The sequence below is a fragment of the Python bivittatus genome, unplaced genomic scaffold (genome assembly GCF_059951505.1).
Source record: "Python bivittatus isolate LINGU-HERP-01145 unplaced genomic scaffold, Pbiv_v1 ctg000700_np1212, whole genome shotgun sequence".
Taxonomy (NCBI): domain Eukaryota; kingdom Metazoa; phylum Chordata; class Lepidosauria; order Squamata; family Pythonidae; genus Python; species Python bivittatus.
This window is the reverse complement of record NW_028277098.1, coordinates 44,733,585-44,748,822: the sequence shown is the minus strand read 5'-3', so window position 1 is coordinate 44,748,822 and position 15,238 is coordinate 44,733,585. Positions and strand designations below refer to the sequence as shown.

The window sequence follows — 15,238 nt, the reverse complement described above, 5'->3', positions numbered from 1 at the left end:
ATGCTGAATAGTTGTAAGAATCATAGATCCAGGAAGAGATCATGGGGTTGGGGAAATTTTTATTTTATTTCTTTTAAAAGTAATTATATGGAAAATTTACAATGCAGTTCAGAACTTCTTGGATTTGTAATGGACAGAATGCAGAGTTCTAAACCCTTAAGACACAGACTGCAGGTTGGAGACCTACGAGAGTCCTATAGCCCAGTACAAGTTCCCAGGCCTAGGGGCTGGATGATCTCCAGTTAAAAGAATCTCATTTAAACCTCTGCTTCTGACTTTTGAAAGCCACCATCAAGCAGTCTCCTGATCTTGGCTCAGATTTTAAAATGAAAATTGAGGGTTAGGGAAGGCTGCAGTCAACAATACTGGGTTGACAGAGCTGCATGAAAAACAGAACTCTCTCTTTCACTCTGGTTCTGAAACAGCCGTCCATCAGAAGGTACTGCTTTTCACCAAATGTAAAAGAAAACCCAATGCACGTACCTGGGCAGTTGGTATTTTTAACCACTGATGTTTTGCTTTTCTGAGCTTGCTCCTAGTATTGGAAAAATAAATATGAAAATATTTATTTAAGAAGCAACTAAACTAACCTACATCAATATGTAAGATTTCAAAGATTTAATATGTTCATTTTGGAAAAATGAACCACAGTTGTAAGTCACTGAAGATACAATAAAATGCAAAACTTTAAATAGAAAAATATGGAGATTAAAAAATAAGTAAGTTCTAATGAAAGCACTGGATCAAGCGGACAACTTTTGCTATGATTCAAACAAGAAATTACTTTTCCAATGGATTTGCCATCCTTATTTTTAAGAATGGAAACATTTTGAATGATTGGTCTTTAACAAAATGACTCCATTAGTAAGATGTGAAGAGTTATCAGAAGAAGGAAATAATGCCTTCTTCTTGGCTTTTTGATACATGCCCTGTTTTATAAAGCTTAGCCCCGGTTATGTTCCAGGGCCAACATGAGGTATAAAAAGAACAGATAAAAAAAAAACCCTAAAAGCAGTGACCTGTGAATTGGCAAGAGCTTCTCATAACCCAGTGCTGACTAAAAACTTCCAGTCTGTCTTAACCAAAAACCAACGAAGGGATGGAAGCTATTGAACATTAGCCACACTTCACCCTTATTGGTTTTCTCACATTTGAAATCAAAAGAAAGCATGGAATATTCTGGCTGGACTAAGTGATTCTACCATGAAATATATGGTTCTTGGGTCCCTTAGATTGCATTTGTAAATAGTAGGAATCTGGAGCATGCCTACCCTCCCAGACCCCATGGAACGTGTAGGAATAACTGCAGACAGACATTCTGGTAAATAACCCAGCCCACAGCCCACGAAAGCCCACTAAGAGCTACAACAACTTGTAGCGTAGAGGTGTTATGTGGATGAACCAAGGGATACCCATAAGTATCCGTGTTGGACCGCCTACAATTTCTGAGTGGTTTTCAAGGTGAAAGCTAGCACTTGAATTGCACCAGGAAGCCTACTGGCAACCAGCGCAGCACACAAAGCAGAGGTGTTACATGAGCATGCTGTGGCATGCCCATAACTTCCCAAGCTGCTGCATTCTGGATTAGCTGCAGCTTCCAAGAGATCTGTCTACAGAGTGCAGAATGGACTGCAACAATCCAAACAGGAGGTGACCCAAGCATGCGTGACAGTGAGCAAGGACTCGTGATCTAGGAACAGGCACAACCAGCATACAATTGGAGCTGTGTAAAGGCCCTCCTAGCCATGGCTGTTACCTGCTCCTCAAGCAGAAACGGAGAATCTAGGAGCCTCCACCTGGCTGATTGTGTATCAGCTCTAACTGGGAGAATGCTCCCCCATTCAGAGCCAAAATGGCAAGTTCTCCAATCTGGAAGGTCCTGGAATCTATACCACTCACTCTTCCTTCCTCTCCAGGCCCCTACAACCTCCAGACCCTGAGAAAGTTCCTTGACAGCATCACTTGGCTTATTAGCTTGGTCTACTACTTTTTTTTTTTTTTTGCTGCATCCTATAACATTCTTTCTTTGCACCATGAGTAGTCCCTCTACTTCTCTTTTTTTCAGTTTTCTTTCCTTTTCTCAGTTTCCCCATTGATATAGAAAACTGTTTGTGTCTTCCCAAATCTTACTCAGTATTCTCTCAGTTTTCTTCTGTAATCTGGATATGATATTTCTCATGTACTGAACAGAACTGTTACGAGGATTAATGAGACAATGTGGTGCTTTAAGTGCTAAGGAAAATAAATATATATTATCAATCACAAATATGAGAAACTAGAGTATGGCATCTCCAAAGTTCCTGTGTTTGACAGATTGTCCTCTGTTTCTCTCCTCTCATCAGCACTACCTCCTGTAGTCAGGCTGTGGAGGAGAAAAGTATGAATTCATATATACTACTTATACTAACGCTCCAGGATGCTGATAACTGAACATCTAGAAAAAACAAAGTACCGTATTTTTCCGACTATAAGACAATACTTTTTTCTAAAATCCTTATGCTAAAAATTGAAGGGCGTCTTATTCAAGGAAGTCAGCCGAGGAGAGAACTGCGCGGTTGCAAAACTGCCCATACTTTGTCTCTGCAGACAGGCTTCCTCCTGTTGCTAGCCTCCAATCACGAGTGAAATAGCTTGTCTCCCAAACATACTTCCTCCAATCACGAGCCTGATGTAACTGACGTCAGCTGATGCTGAACAAACCAATTAGAGGAAGGCTGATTGCAGAGACAAGCTATCGGCAGTTTCACTCGTGCTTGAATGTAATCAGTTAAGCAAAAGAGCCTGGAAATAGAGCTGCAGAGAGATGGTTTGGACCTCCTCCCACCGAGTGTATCAGGTCAATGTTAACTAATTACTAAATAAAAATGTGTTCTGCACTCTCTTTAAAATATTGATTTCTTAATTTTGGGTTGGAAAAGTGGGGGTCGTCTTGTACATGGGGGCGTCTTATTGACGGAAAAATACGGTAACACTAAGAAGCACTTCTCAAATTTGGCATGTAATAAGTACTCCAGAAGTTAAGAGAGATCACAAGCTTGATGCATACTTACTGTGTTAGGATAATGAAACTCACATTTCACAAATGCATCCAAATCATTAGGCGCCACACCTGAGTAAAAAGAATAAACTAGCTGTAAAGTATAAGCTTCTTCGTGCCATCAGCAATCTCACAGAAAATAATAATTAGTGGACTATTAAGGATGCTGCTGGTTACATTGCAAATCATTTGCAAAATTTTAAGCCCCACTTTTACAGATTACATGAGATCGAGTTCTAGCTCTCTCGGCTGCATACCTGATAGAAGCAATAACTATAAGCCACATTTGCAGTGGCTGGCTCTGATCCACTTTAGTAGATTTCAGATGTTCTGTTCAATGCAGCCCAATGTAAGATACTGCATTTGTGCATATTTTAACATTATCTTTGTAAAGTAGTCCCACTGCAATAATTATATCACACCCAATTCCTGGAAGACCAACTTTTTGAGAGAGGAGAAAAAAGTTTGAACAGGGCTTTCAGAACATTAGCTATTACTACAGTTCTTCAAACCCACAAGAGAATTTAGAAGTCACCCAAGCAGGAACAATTTAATATTCAGCACCTTAATATTCAACTTTCTTGCAGTCTGATGTTGTTGAAGGGAAGCCAGTGCAGGAGAACCCCCCCATTGGTAGAAGTGAAAAGGCACTCTTTGCTTATTTCTCTTTCTTCCTGAAGCCCCCCTCACCCCACCATGCTGTTTGAAAGCCCACCAGTTTCCTAAAGCTGACTTTTAGTTTAAACAGAAATATAAAATTGGCAAGAAGCATTCTGTAAACAGAGCTAGGAATTCTTGAACCTGAAATTCAGAGGTTTAAAAACAAATGGGGCAAACTTAAAAGAGAAGAACAGTTCCCAAAAATTACATGTTGGCTGTGAATTACCTGCTGGAGCTGGTAGATTGATTCCTCTGACAACAATGAGATGCATTTCAGTGCTACTGAGTTCTGAAAATATTCTACAAGGAAAGTTAAAAGAATATATGAATGACTCCACTTTCTTATTTACCCAAAGTTTTCAAAACCAAGTGTAACAGAGGTGCAGAAATCCAAATTATAGAGAAAAACATAACATGATATGGACAAGTTAAGCAGAATTGCAGGGAGAGTGTTGAAAAAAGAAGGACTTGGACTCAACATGTATTCCCATTTTAGTTGGCAGCTACATAATTTCTTGTAATGTTTCATTCTGTTCTGAAATGGATAGTTAGAAAAAAGCAGCTTTAAGATTTAGAAATGCCAGTACAGAAGTCCAAAGAATTCTAGACTGTTTACTCCCAAATTGTTCAGAAGGGATTCATAAAGTTCATCAAGATGTGTGAACAAGAGATTTGCAATCTTATCACTGCTCACAGATCAGCCCTTGGCTGTCCATACCTTACAATTTTAAAGGTTCGCTCTTCAAAGTGATGGCTTGGGGGATCCAACCCCTGCTTCTGTGAGAGCTGTAAGATCTCCAGATCCTTTTTACAATGCTGAGCTAGTTTTTCAAACCTGAAATACGAAGTAAGGAAATGGGACATACAGTAAGGATAACAAACCGGGAAAGTACATTTTGGAACAGCCTTTATTTCCTGGCATGTATTGATAAGCATGCAATTCCCAACTGCTAAATTCCTGGATACCACTTCAAATAAGATCCTGGCTGTTGACTGAAACTAAAAGTGATGGTATCAAGGGTGATGAATAATGATCAAAGTGACTCAGCTTCTATTACTGATGGATTTGAAAGTCAACCATTTAAGCCCAATTCTCTCTATAATAGATAGATAGATAGATAGATAGATAGATAGATAGATAGATAGATAGATAGATAGATAGATAGATAGACAGACAGACAGACAGACAGACAGTCAGTCAGTCAGTCAGTCAGTCAGTCAGTCAGTCAGTCAGTCAGTCAGTTAGTTAGTTAGTTCTGGGAGTTGAAGTCTACACATCTTAAAGTTGCCAAGTTTGAAAAACACTGATTTATACAGAATGCAGATGCTACGAATCTAGAAAAGCAATGTGCATATGATACTTATTAAAGTTACTTCTATATTTATGGAATAATACATGACCATTAAATACATTTTAAATAGCTGCAACATTTCACTTGGGATATTCCACAACACAGGACATTATTGATAGGGCCATTTTTCAACAAGCACAGGGCATGAGACTGCTCTGCAAAATTGTGCAATTTGCTTCAAATCAAATTTCCTATTACGCATAAGTTTAATAAGACACATTAAAATTACTTCTATATTTATGGAATAACACATGGCCATTAAATACATTTTAAATAGGCTACAACATTTCATTTATCTGGTAGATTAATTAAACAGGGTTGTAATTAATTGGGTAGTTTATTTTAAAGAAACCATTTTTAATACAAGTATTAAAAAAAAACAGCAGAGAACTAACATCATCTTAAGTAGCATTTCCTCCTTTTCTCAGCAGAAAGGAATACCTTTTTAAAAAAATATAACAGCTAAAGCATATGAACATCATTGGCTGAAACAAAGGGAGGATGATTTTGCTTAAGAACGAGTGTTTTTATTCATATGCAATTTGGACTAAGCCCAAAGTGAAGATTTAGTTTATTATCCTATTAACATTTCTTTAAAGCAGTGTTTTTCAAACTTGGCAACTTCCACACATCTTAAAGTTGCCAAGTTTGAAAAACACTGCTTTAAACCAACCACTTCCCCTTAGAAATCTTCAGATGACATTGGGCTATAGTTCCCATCATTCCTGAACACACTGAGAAAGATGCTAATTATAGCCCAACATCATCGGGGAACTTAGATTTTGAAATAGTTTTACATTAAATTATAGCTCTAAGACCAGACATTTTAACTAGATCAGAAGTGGGACACTACCAGTGTCTAGTTTGGGATGTGTCTTAGTGTAAGCAGAGTTATCAGGCATTTTTCTCCTGGCAGATTTGCACAGATCATGAGCATTGAGGGCTTTCAGTACTGCAGCAAAGGTCTTACCTGCTGACTTTCTGCTAACATGTATCTGTTGAAGATACAAGAGGAAAAAGACTACTTCCAGAAGGAGAGTTCCCAGTGCTCACCTGGCCTCTTGTGACATGGAAAGATTACATGACAAAACGTATCTGCAAGCATGTAAAGAACCTCAGAGAATATCAAGTCCACTCCCTTAATCTCCATTACTAGCTGTGCCTCGCAGACAGGTTGGGACTACAACTCCTCAAACTTCCAGTACGCGTAGAAGACTTGTACAAATGTAACTACAAATCCAGACTAACATGCCAAATGCTATGGCCAGTAATGTACAAAACATACCAAACAAATTCCCCTAAGCTTCAGATACCAAGGCAGAAGAAACAGCTTTCTTCCAAACAACTGAAAGTAAAACTTAGAACAAGAAAGGAAAATCTACTGCAAGATCCCCCAGATTACATTTGCATTAAGCCCCAGATTTTGAACGTTACTAAATACAACAACATATCTTGAACTGCAAACCTACCTTGAAGTTTCAGTTACATTTCCCAGATGCATAAATTGTTTGGAATACTGCATACATTTCTATCAATGGAAAGTAGAACAAATGTTTAAAATTATTTAAAAGGAAACACAGCATTGACCAGTCTGATGGGCAGAATTCTGGTTTATTATAATCAAGCAATCAGAGCGCTACATGTTGCTTGACTGTACCTAGTTGTTTCTACCTGCTTGCAAGAGAAGCTAAACAAATGCACAAAACCCCAATCCCAATCCTTTTAGCTCCCTCAGATTACTCTGAGATCGTGAGGCAGTTACGGGTATGAATGAAATGTGGAGAAAGGAAGATGCTGTGCCACTGGGTGGTATTTAATCTACTTGCATCTTGGCTGGTGAGGGAGGGTGAAGCATCTGATTAGGCCTTTATCTGTCTCTAGAAATTTGTAAAGTCCCTCTTTCCCCAAAGGAGGCCTAGCTCCATTTGCCCTACAATTAAATGAGAACAAATGAATACAGAAGAGGTGAAGGAGAGTGAGGGGAGAAAAATCAATTCACTGAAATGGGCTGTAGTTTCTCAGTGGATGACAGAATTCCAATCATCAGCAGAGAGCAGCATGGGTCATTTCAGACATAATGCTAAAACATAGTTCGGCACTATGTGCATGAGCAGTACACCCTCATAATCACATGCTTCACATTCTTTCTTTTTCAGACATGGTTAGAGATTGGGAAACAGAAACTTCCCTTAAAAAAAAACCCTGCCAACTTGAGTGAATCTTGATTCATTGGAACTGTAGTTTGTAAAAAGCCAGGTTCAACAACCTTGGTGATTCTGGCTTGTTCAAACAAGCCAAAATTTAAATCAGGGGTGCAAAAAGCATAGACCCACAGCATCCTTTTGCAGCCCCCAGAGCTCAGGCCAAATTTTTTGTGGGGTGAATGATTTCAGCCTTTTGTTTTTAAGTTGCATTTTTTAAATTTTAAAAAATTAAGGGTCAACAGAGGTGGTACCTATAGAATCCAACCTACTTTTGGAATGCAGCCCTCAAGATGGTTAGTCTGGTGCAGCCTTTCAACTGGCACAAATTGTGCACTCCTGAATTAAACCAAAAAGTGTTCCAAAGCAAAGCCGTATGTAAAGAAGAAGCCTGGAATCCCTCTGAATGATGCCTTTTTGCTGTACTGGCTGGAAGGGAGCGGGGAAGAAAGTATGCGACTGTGACTCCCAAAGACTTGCTAATGAACTATGGTTTAGACCACCTCCACCTACCTCATGCTGGTCTTTCAGTAGATTGATGAGCTGAATGTAAACCTCTTCTACTTTCTGAGAAAGTCTGACATCTTCATGATGTATGAAAATAAAGTCACCCTCATCATCCGTAGGAGGCGAAGGCAGCTATACAGCAGAACACAGAACATGTCAGAGATTCCCTGGAAAAACTGTTGCTGAGACAAAGAAACGCCATTCATAGGAGATTGAAAGACTGGAGAGAAAATGAGAAAAGGGCAACAGAATACTTCTCTTAGAATGCAATGTTTGATCTCAAGGGCTCACGGGGGTACAATATATCTGTTTTCTTGGGCTTGCAGGCAGTAACAGGATGTGATACTACATCACACTGAATTGCTTTCAAAGGGCAGTGATCCATCTATGAGAATGCTGACAGAACCCTGGTAATTTGGGCTGTCAGGAACTCTAAACGTTATCATTTCTTCAGCTGTGTGATCCTTCTGATTGCTTTTTAGCATCATGCTAAGCACTGATACTACCATAATGATTGTCATCAATAATGCCAATGCATCAAGGAAGAAGATTCCAGAACAAATTGTACAGCCCCCTCAGGCTGAAATATGCAGGGTAAAAGTGAAGCCACTGCCTCAAGCAGTAAATGATGGAGAGAGAATTGTAACAGTAAGATACTGAAAGATTGAGTTGTAGATGCTATGCAGCCTGACCCATCTTTTCCTAAGATTTCGTGGATAACACCTTTCTATTAGCAATTGTGAAGCAATATTCAACTATCATCCAGGTTGGGTCCTGTGTGTGGAAAGGGATGTTATATTATCCTTTATGTCCTCAGCCCAAAATGTTTTGGACCCACTTTGTATCTATATCACTGTACATTCAATGTGAGAACTTGCACATTATTGATTTTTCAAGAAACCATGGCTTAAAAACCCTCTGAATTATATAAGAATGCAACCACTAAAGTATCTCTCTTCCCACCCCACCACCCAGTTTAACTGATTCAAACATGTTTCTATGAGTAATAAATTACATGAAGAAAACTATAAAATATCTCCCACTGAATGTTAAATAAAAAGGTTCCTATAATTCAAGATTGGTGAGAGGAAAACAGCTGGGCAGGTAGATAGTACAAATATTTCACTTGCCCCAACCTCAAGAGACCATCTTTCCTTCTTATTGGTGAATATACTGTACATATGAACACACATACACAAAGACACACTCAAAATATGCCAGTCTTGCTAACCTTTGAAATATCAACTGATTTGCCATTTTTTGCCATCTCAATTTTTGGATCTAAACTCTTGGCTGTTCTCAGGTAGGCCTTGGCTTGTTCAAGATCATTTTTCTTCTTTGCCTGAACTGCAGCCTTGAGGTATTGTTTCTTTCTATTCTCTAGAAATTCAAGATGCTCTTTGGCTGAAAGGAAACAAAAAAGCTCAGTTTAAAAAATGTTTCAGATGCCTACGTGACCCAACCAGCAGGCTTTCATGCTTTTGTTTTTATCTCATAGGCAAATACACATAAAAGATCAAATACAATAGTACAAAAAGGCATTGAGAGTACACCGCACAAGTGTGTGAGTAATTTCATCTTTATGCTGATGGAAGTTGACAAATAACTCAAAACACCCAAGTACATTTTCTGCTAAGGTGTCTTTTACCCATTCTGTTTTCTTGAATGTAATTCCTAGAAAGAACCTCCAGATTCAGAGATTGAAGAAGGGTAACTATCTTTGGGCCTTGGCTCTGAGCTTTCCTAAAGCATCTGCCTGGAAAAAAGCAGGGGTGGACCACCTTTTGGTTCCTGAGAATCTGCAGCAGGTCTGACAATGATGCAGGTTGGGGTGTACTACAATTTTCTGGGTTTTTTCCTCTTTTTCCCTTCTCTAAACTTCTGAAACTACAGTGGTACCTCAGGTTACGAACACCTCTGCTAACGAACTTTTCGGGTTGCGACCAGCTACGGCCGCAAAAATTTACCTCGGGTTACGAACTGGATCCGCGGCCATTTTCTGCCGTGACACGTGGTCTGCGGCCATTTTCCGCCCGTTCCACATGGTCCGCGGCCGTTTTTCCGCCCTGCTGCATGGTCCGCGGCTGTTTTTCCACCCCTGACGCGTAGTCTGCGGACGCCGGAACGGATTAACAGTAATTACATTGAACCTTATGGGAAAGTTTGCTTCGGGTTGCGACCAAATCGGGTTGCGACCAGAGTCACAGAACGGATTAAGATCATAACCCGAGGTACCACTGTATATTATATCTGTTTCAGGGCATCCACCATAATTTTTGTATGCTTCTCACCTCAAAAATTGTGGGAAAACGCACCAGTTGTAATTGAAATGGCTCCAGGGCTACAAAGAAAAGGGGCTGAGGGTCACATGTGGAATGGAGACTCAAACTGCCCATTTGGTCTAATACAACAGAGTTGTTCTTATTATCACAATATTGTGTAAACAATAAAAATACAACTGATGGACAGTCAGCTATCTCTGCAAACCTTACCAGCTGAAGGGAGGTGCTCAACAGATGTAGATGTCACTGGTGCTGTTCCAGGGATGGACAGAGAATTATCTTTCTCTGAAGTGGGTTCTTCCTGGATTACAGTAGATGGCGCCACTAGTGGCTGAACAATTTGCACAGGTCTCCTAGGTAGCTCGGTGGGCTTTTTGGCAGCTGGAGCCTGTGTGGAAGACTCACCCTACAGAAACAAAACAGAAATCAAAAGCCATGTGTATGAAAGCTAGATATAGGAAGGTGACCAATAGTGAACAAACAGACCCCATTACAGGAAGTGTCTGCTCTGGGGTTGTCCAAAAAGGAAAGGCCTCATCCCTAAAAGGATGGCCTTTTAAGAAAACAACTGAACGCAGCCTTCTCCAGTTTAGGCTTTCCACAAAGACTGGACTATAATTTCCAAAATTCCCAAATGTATATTGGCTGGGAATTTTGGAGGGCATCAGAATGGGGAAGGCTGGATTTAGAGTACTCCATTGTGCAGCATGGGGTTGATGAGATGAAGAACTAGTAACCGGTACTCAAACACGACGTCTTAATTAACTGACATTGCCAAGGGAAGAGTAATATTCAGCCTTAAATCAGCACAAGCAGTTTTCATGATACTGTATGTCCTAAGTCAAAACAGAAATCTGTATCAATAGGTCACCAAAAGAAATACAGGATTAAGCTCATATTTATTTTAGTAATATACCTCATCACCATCATGATCTTTGTCATTGGTTGTCTCTTCCTCCTCTTCCATCTTAACCAATTTGTTAGCATTTTCCAACATTCCAGCAACTGTGCCATCACCATCTATAGGAGCCATTCCAGGAATTGGAGGAAATCCTAAAGAAATACAACAAACAAGTCTCAAAATAATGGAAGGCAGACACACAAACTACACACATGTAAGGAATTCAAGATTTTAAAAGGGAAAGGATTTAACATTTTACTTGTATTCAAAAGTTTCAAGATCCTAGAGTCTGTGGGCTACAATAATAGCCCATAAAACAGACAATGCCCAACAATTATCATCATCTCTGGAAAAGCTCTGACACACACAAAAACAGCAATTAGGTTGAATCTGAACTTTAATTTACACTAAACAAGAAAATATGAATACTGAAAATCAGGAATGATATTCTACATGCATTATGTTTAAACATAGGCCAACTTTTCCATATTAACTATATGGTTTTAGATGTAGGACAGAATTTTGTTCTATCTTATAATTTTACCCATTTGTACTATAATGCTTGTGATTATCCCATTAAAAATATGCTAGTGTTGCAACTTTATCCTTCAAACTTTGGAATATGAATGAAATATATGAGCAAATGTGAATTACAAAGCCTGCTTTATATGGCTTATTTCAAAAGAATATATTCTCCAGTTCACATATATGAAGGGTTTTTCACAGTTCTGATTTCCATAAAATTCACAATGATAACAACAGTAGAGCAGGATGGGTTGATTTGGGTAATTACAAATTTCACAATATCTGAAAGTACGTTAAAGATGAAGATCTTTAAGGAAGCAAAACTTTCAAGCATTTGTTTGTTGTTAAAACAATCCGCATGGTTTAGAGGTGATAACAGGCAATTTTTCTGCACATTTTATAATGCTGCCTCAGTCTCACAAACAGGGCAGAATCTGCTGGAACATTTCTGGTACAGAGAAAATGCTTATGCTAGGATATTTCACATTATGCGCAGATAGTTCTCCACTTACCAGGGGGAACTGGTAGTTCAGCAAAATTAACTTTTCTTCCTGCTTTATGGGCTCTTATGGCATCTTGATATTGCTGCAATCAGAGATGTTGTTTAGACTCGGCATTTAGGGACAGAATAGTTCTTTTAAGAGAGGGAAAATACATATTTATTCCTCATTTGCTGCCAATATACCTTCTGAAAATTGTCTTGTAACAAGAGAGAAGAGTATTTCTCATACAGTTGCATGCAAAAATCAGGTATCCTTGGTCAAATTGTATGCTTCAATGAATCTTTAAGTAAACAGAAGCTGACACAATCTTTACATAGTATAGTTAAAAAATAAAAAAGCACTGAATCAGTTGGAAGAGTGTCCAATCTTCTGCACCTGCCATATTCACTATTTTCTTATTTTGAATATGTAAACTTCATCTAAATAATAAGTATGCATTCAAATTTGCAGAAAGATGCTATATTTAACACTGTATTGTGAACAAGTTGTGTCAGCTCCTGTTCACTCAGACATTCATTGAAACATACAATTTGATCATGTATCTTCTGCATGCAGCTCTATCTAGGAAAATACTTCTGTTGCATAGTACACAATTATCACTGTGCTTTTTTGGCAAAAAATATTAACCCATGTTTTTTGCAATTTAATTTCACGTGTCCTTATACTTGCTTATTCAGAATTAAGACCCAATGAATTCAATGGAACTTACTCTTCCGTGAGTGGGTACCATACACTATTGCAGTTTCAGTATGGAAGCAGATTTTCATACCAAGTTATGTTGTGCCGTGCAGAAAACAAAGGAGCCAGTTTGGTCTAGTGGTTAAGGTGTTTGCCTCGGAGAGGGGAAACCTGAGTCCTAGTCTTGCCTTAGGCATGAAAACCAGCTGAACAACCTTGGGCAAATCACCAGCTCAATCCTAGGAAGATGGCAATGGCAAACCACTTCTGAAAATGCTCCCTAAATAACTGCATGGACTCGTCTGCATGCAGGTAATCCTCGACTTACAATCATTCAATCAGCAACAGCTTAAAGTTACAACAGCGCTGAATGAATGGTGGTTACAACCAGTCCTCAGAGTTCCAGCTGTCCCAGCACTCTCATAGTCACGTGATTGCGATCTAGGTGCCTGGCAACTCACTTGCATTTATGAACAGTTGCAGTGCCCTGGGATCACATGATTGTCATTTGTGACCTTCCCTGCTGGCTTCCCCAGAAAGTCAATGGGGAAGCCAGCAGGGAAGGTTGCAAGTTGCTGGGATAAGTCCCCCCACCTATGTACCCTTCCCCAGCCCCTCTACGCTTATGCTGTGCTGGCCACTTGCACACCCCCGTGCACCCTCCCTGAACCTTGCCACGCCTCCCCTGCCACTTGCACACCCTCCCTGACCCTTGTCACACCTCCCTCACACCCTTGCGTACCCTCCCTGAGCCTTGCCGCACCTCCCTCGCACCTTTGCGCCCTCCCCCACCCAGCAGCAGCCACTTACCTGCCTGCCTGCTTGTGAGCTGCCGGAGAGTTCAACTTCCTGCTGACTCTCCCACTGACTTGGTTGTGGGAAGCTGACAGGAAGTTGTCTTGCCTAACAACTGTGGGGTTCAGTTAATGAGGGCAACTGGGACTGCAAGGATTGCCATCACTAAGCAACACAGTTGCACTTTATGACCGCACTGCTTAGCGACAGAAGTTCTGGTCCCAATTGCTGTCATAAGTCGAGGACTACCTGTAATCAGAGTTCAAGACTCTGATTTGAAGTTAAAAAAAACAAAAACAAAAACAGAAAACAACCTCCCAATTATATTTTGGTGATAGCACATGAAAACTACTGCTGAACATGAGTCCCATGATGCTAAATCAATGCCTCACAGAAAAGACATTAGAAACAGGGAGCTATTGGTGGCATCAACCCAACCCCTACACCTATTTTTGTTTTTAACCTTGGCTATTCTCTCGTGCATCCTACTTTTCCGACCATCACCATTTGCTTTGGCTTGAGCTGCTGCTGATTTGTACTTTTCCAACCGCTGCTGCAAAGCTTCTAACACTGTTTTTGGCTGCTGCTGGGAACCTATGAAATGGATGCAAAAAACATACCATAAGAGCACAGTCATGAAATGTGTACCTCTTTTTTTTTTTGCTATAATCAAACCACTATTACTTATTGACAGAAAAAAAACTGAAAGAAGCCTTAATCTTTGCAGTACGTTTGTTTTAAGGTTGCCCTTAAAGGTACCCATAACCACCACCACCACCACCACCATAATGATAATGATAATAATGATAATAATAAAGCAACTGTGTTTCTAATCTTAATGATATAACTCATTACAGGGCCATATCTTTAAGACACATCTCACCTGAATCTTCATAATCTTGAGAATCTGGTTTAGTTACTAGCTGGGAATTTTCCACAGGTCCAGATGGGGTCTGTATTGATGGAAACTGCACCTCTTCTGGACTTTCAAGTTCTGAAAAAGTGTTTATAAAGACCAGGAAAATGTCTGGCCACATTTCACAATAAGCCAGGAAATAGTGAAGTAGTAAACAGTTCAGTTTAATTGCAGCAAAATTTAATAAGACTCCAGGAAAACAAATCAGTGTTAAGAACATCAGAGATTAAAACAGCCTACTTAAAAAGCTATCTACCAAACATCCAAATGTGCCCTTTAACTTTTAACAGTTTGTTGGCTGACCAAGCAGCTACAACTGGATGGATCTGAAATAGAGGCAATGGCTTATATTCATTTGTTTACTAAGAAAACCAGAAAAGTTTACTGGAAACAAAACAGCAATGGAAAGAGAGGCAAGTAATGAGCATACTTGAAGTACAAGATTATACACTTCTGAGCACTGAAAAACACAAGGTACCCAGATTTAGGCTTAGGCATATCCATGAATAGGTTGTGGAGCTTGCATGCTCCAAGGAGGATGAGAGCTACGCCAGAGGTTCAACCACACTGAACAGGTCTCATTAGAGGAGCCAAAGAGTGTCTCTCCCATAAACAATATGGTGAGACGTAACTTACAGAAACCTATACCGAATCGGTTGTCACCTGGGTCAACAAGGACCATGCTAGGTGTTCTAGTTCCTGGACTTCTGGTGACAAGTGGATTACAGGACTCAGGACTGTTGGCTGAGCAACCAGGGCCAGCAGCTGCAGGACTACTGGAAGAAAAGTTGTTTACCCACACAAATATATGAAGAGTGGAAACAAAGAAATAATGATCTGCTATTACAAATCAAGTCCAAAGACAGTGAAGAAGCAGCACT

General features: G+C 39.8%; 1 protein-coding gene across 1 annotated transcript in view; it reads right to left on the bottom strand.

Moving 5' to 3' along the window:
- The window catches only part of CC2D1B (coiled-coil and C2 domain containing 1B), a 41,873-nt gene that overhangs the window by 13,683 nt on the left and 12,952 nt on the right, over positions 1 to 15,238 (bottom strand). The window contains exons 10-21 of the mRNA XM_007432956.4: positions 14,325 to 14,435; positions 13,905 to 14,035; positions 11,978 to 12,050; positions 10,956 to 11,092; positions 10,250 to 10,445; positions 8,989 to 9,161; positions 7,764 to 7,889; positions 6,519 to 6,577; positions 4,416 to 4,532; positions 3,924 to 3,997; positions 3,051 to 3,109; positions 484 to 535 (exon numbers count right to left, since the gene is read on the bottom strand). Coding sequence (XP_007433018.1) covers positions 484 to 535; positions 3,051 to 3,109; positions 3,924 to 3,997; positions 4,416 to 4,532; positions 6,519 to 6,577; positions 7,764 to 7,889; positions 8,989 to 9,161; positions 10,250 to 10,445; positions 10,956 to 11,092; positions 11,978 to 12,050; positions 13,905 to 14,035; positions 14,325 to 14,435 — 1,308 coding nt within the window. The remainder of the gene's footprint in view (positions 1 to 483; positions 536 to 3,050; positions 3,110 to 3,923; positions 3,998 to 4,415; positions 4,533 to 6,518; positions 6,578 to 7,763; positions 7,890 to 8,988; positions 9,162 to 10,249; positions 10,446 to 10,955; positions 11,093 to 11,977; positions 12,051 to 13,904; positions 14,036 to 14,324; positions 14,436 to 15,238) is intronic.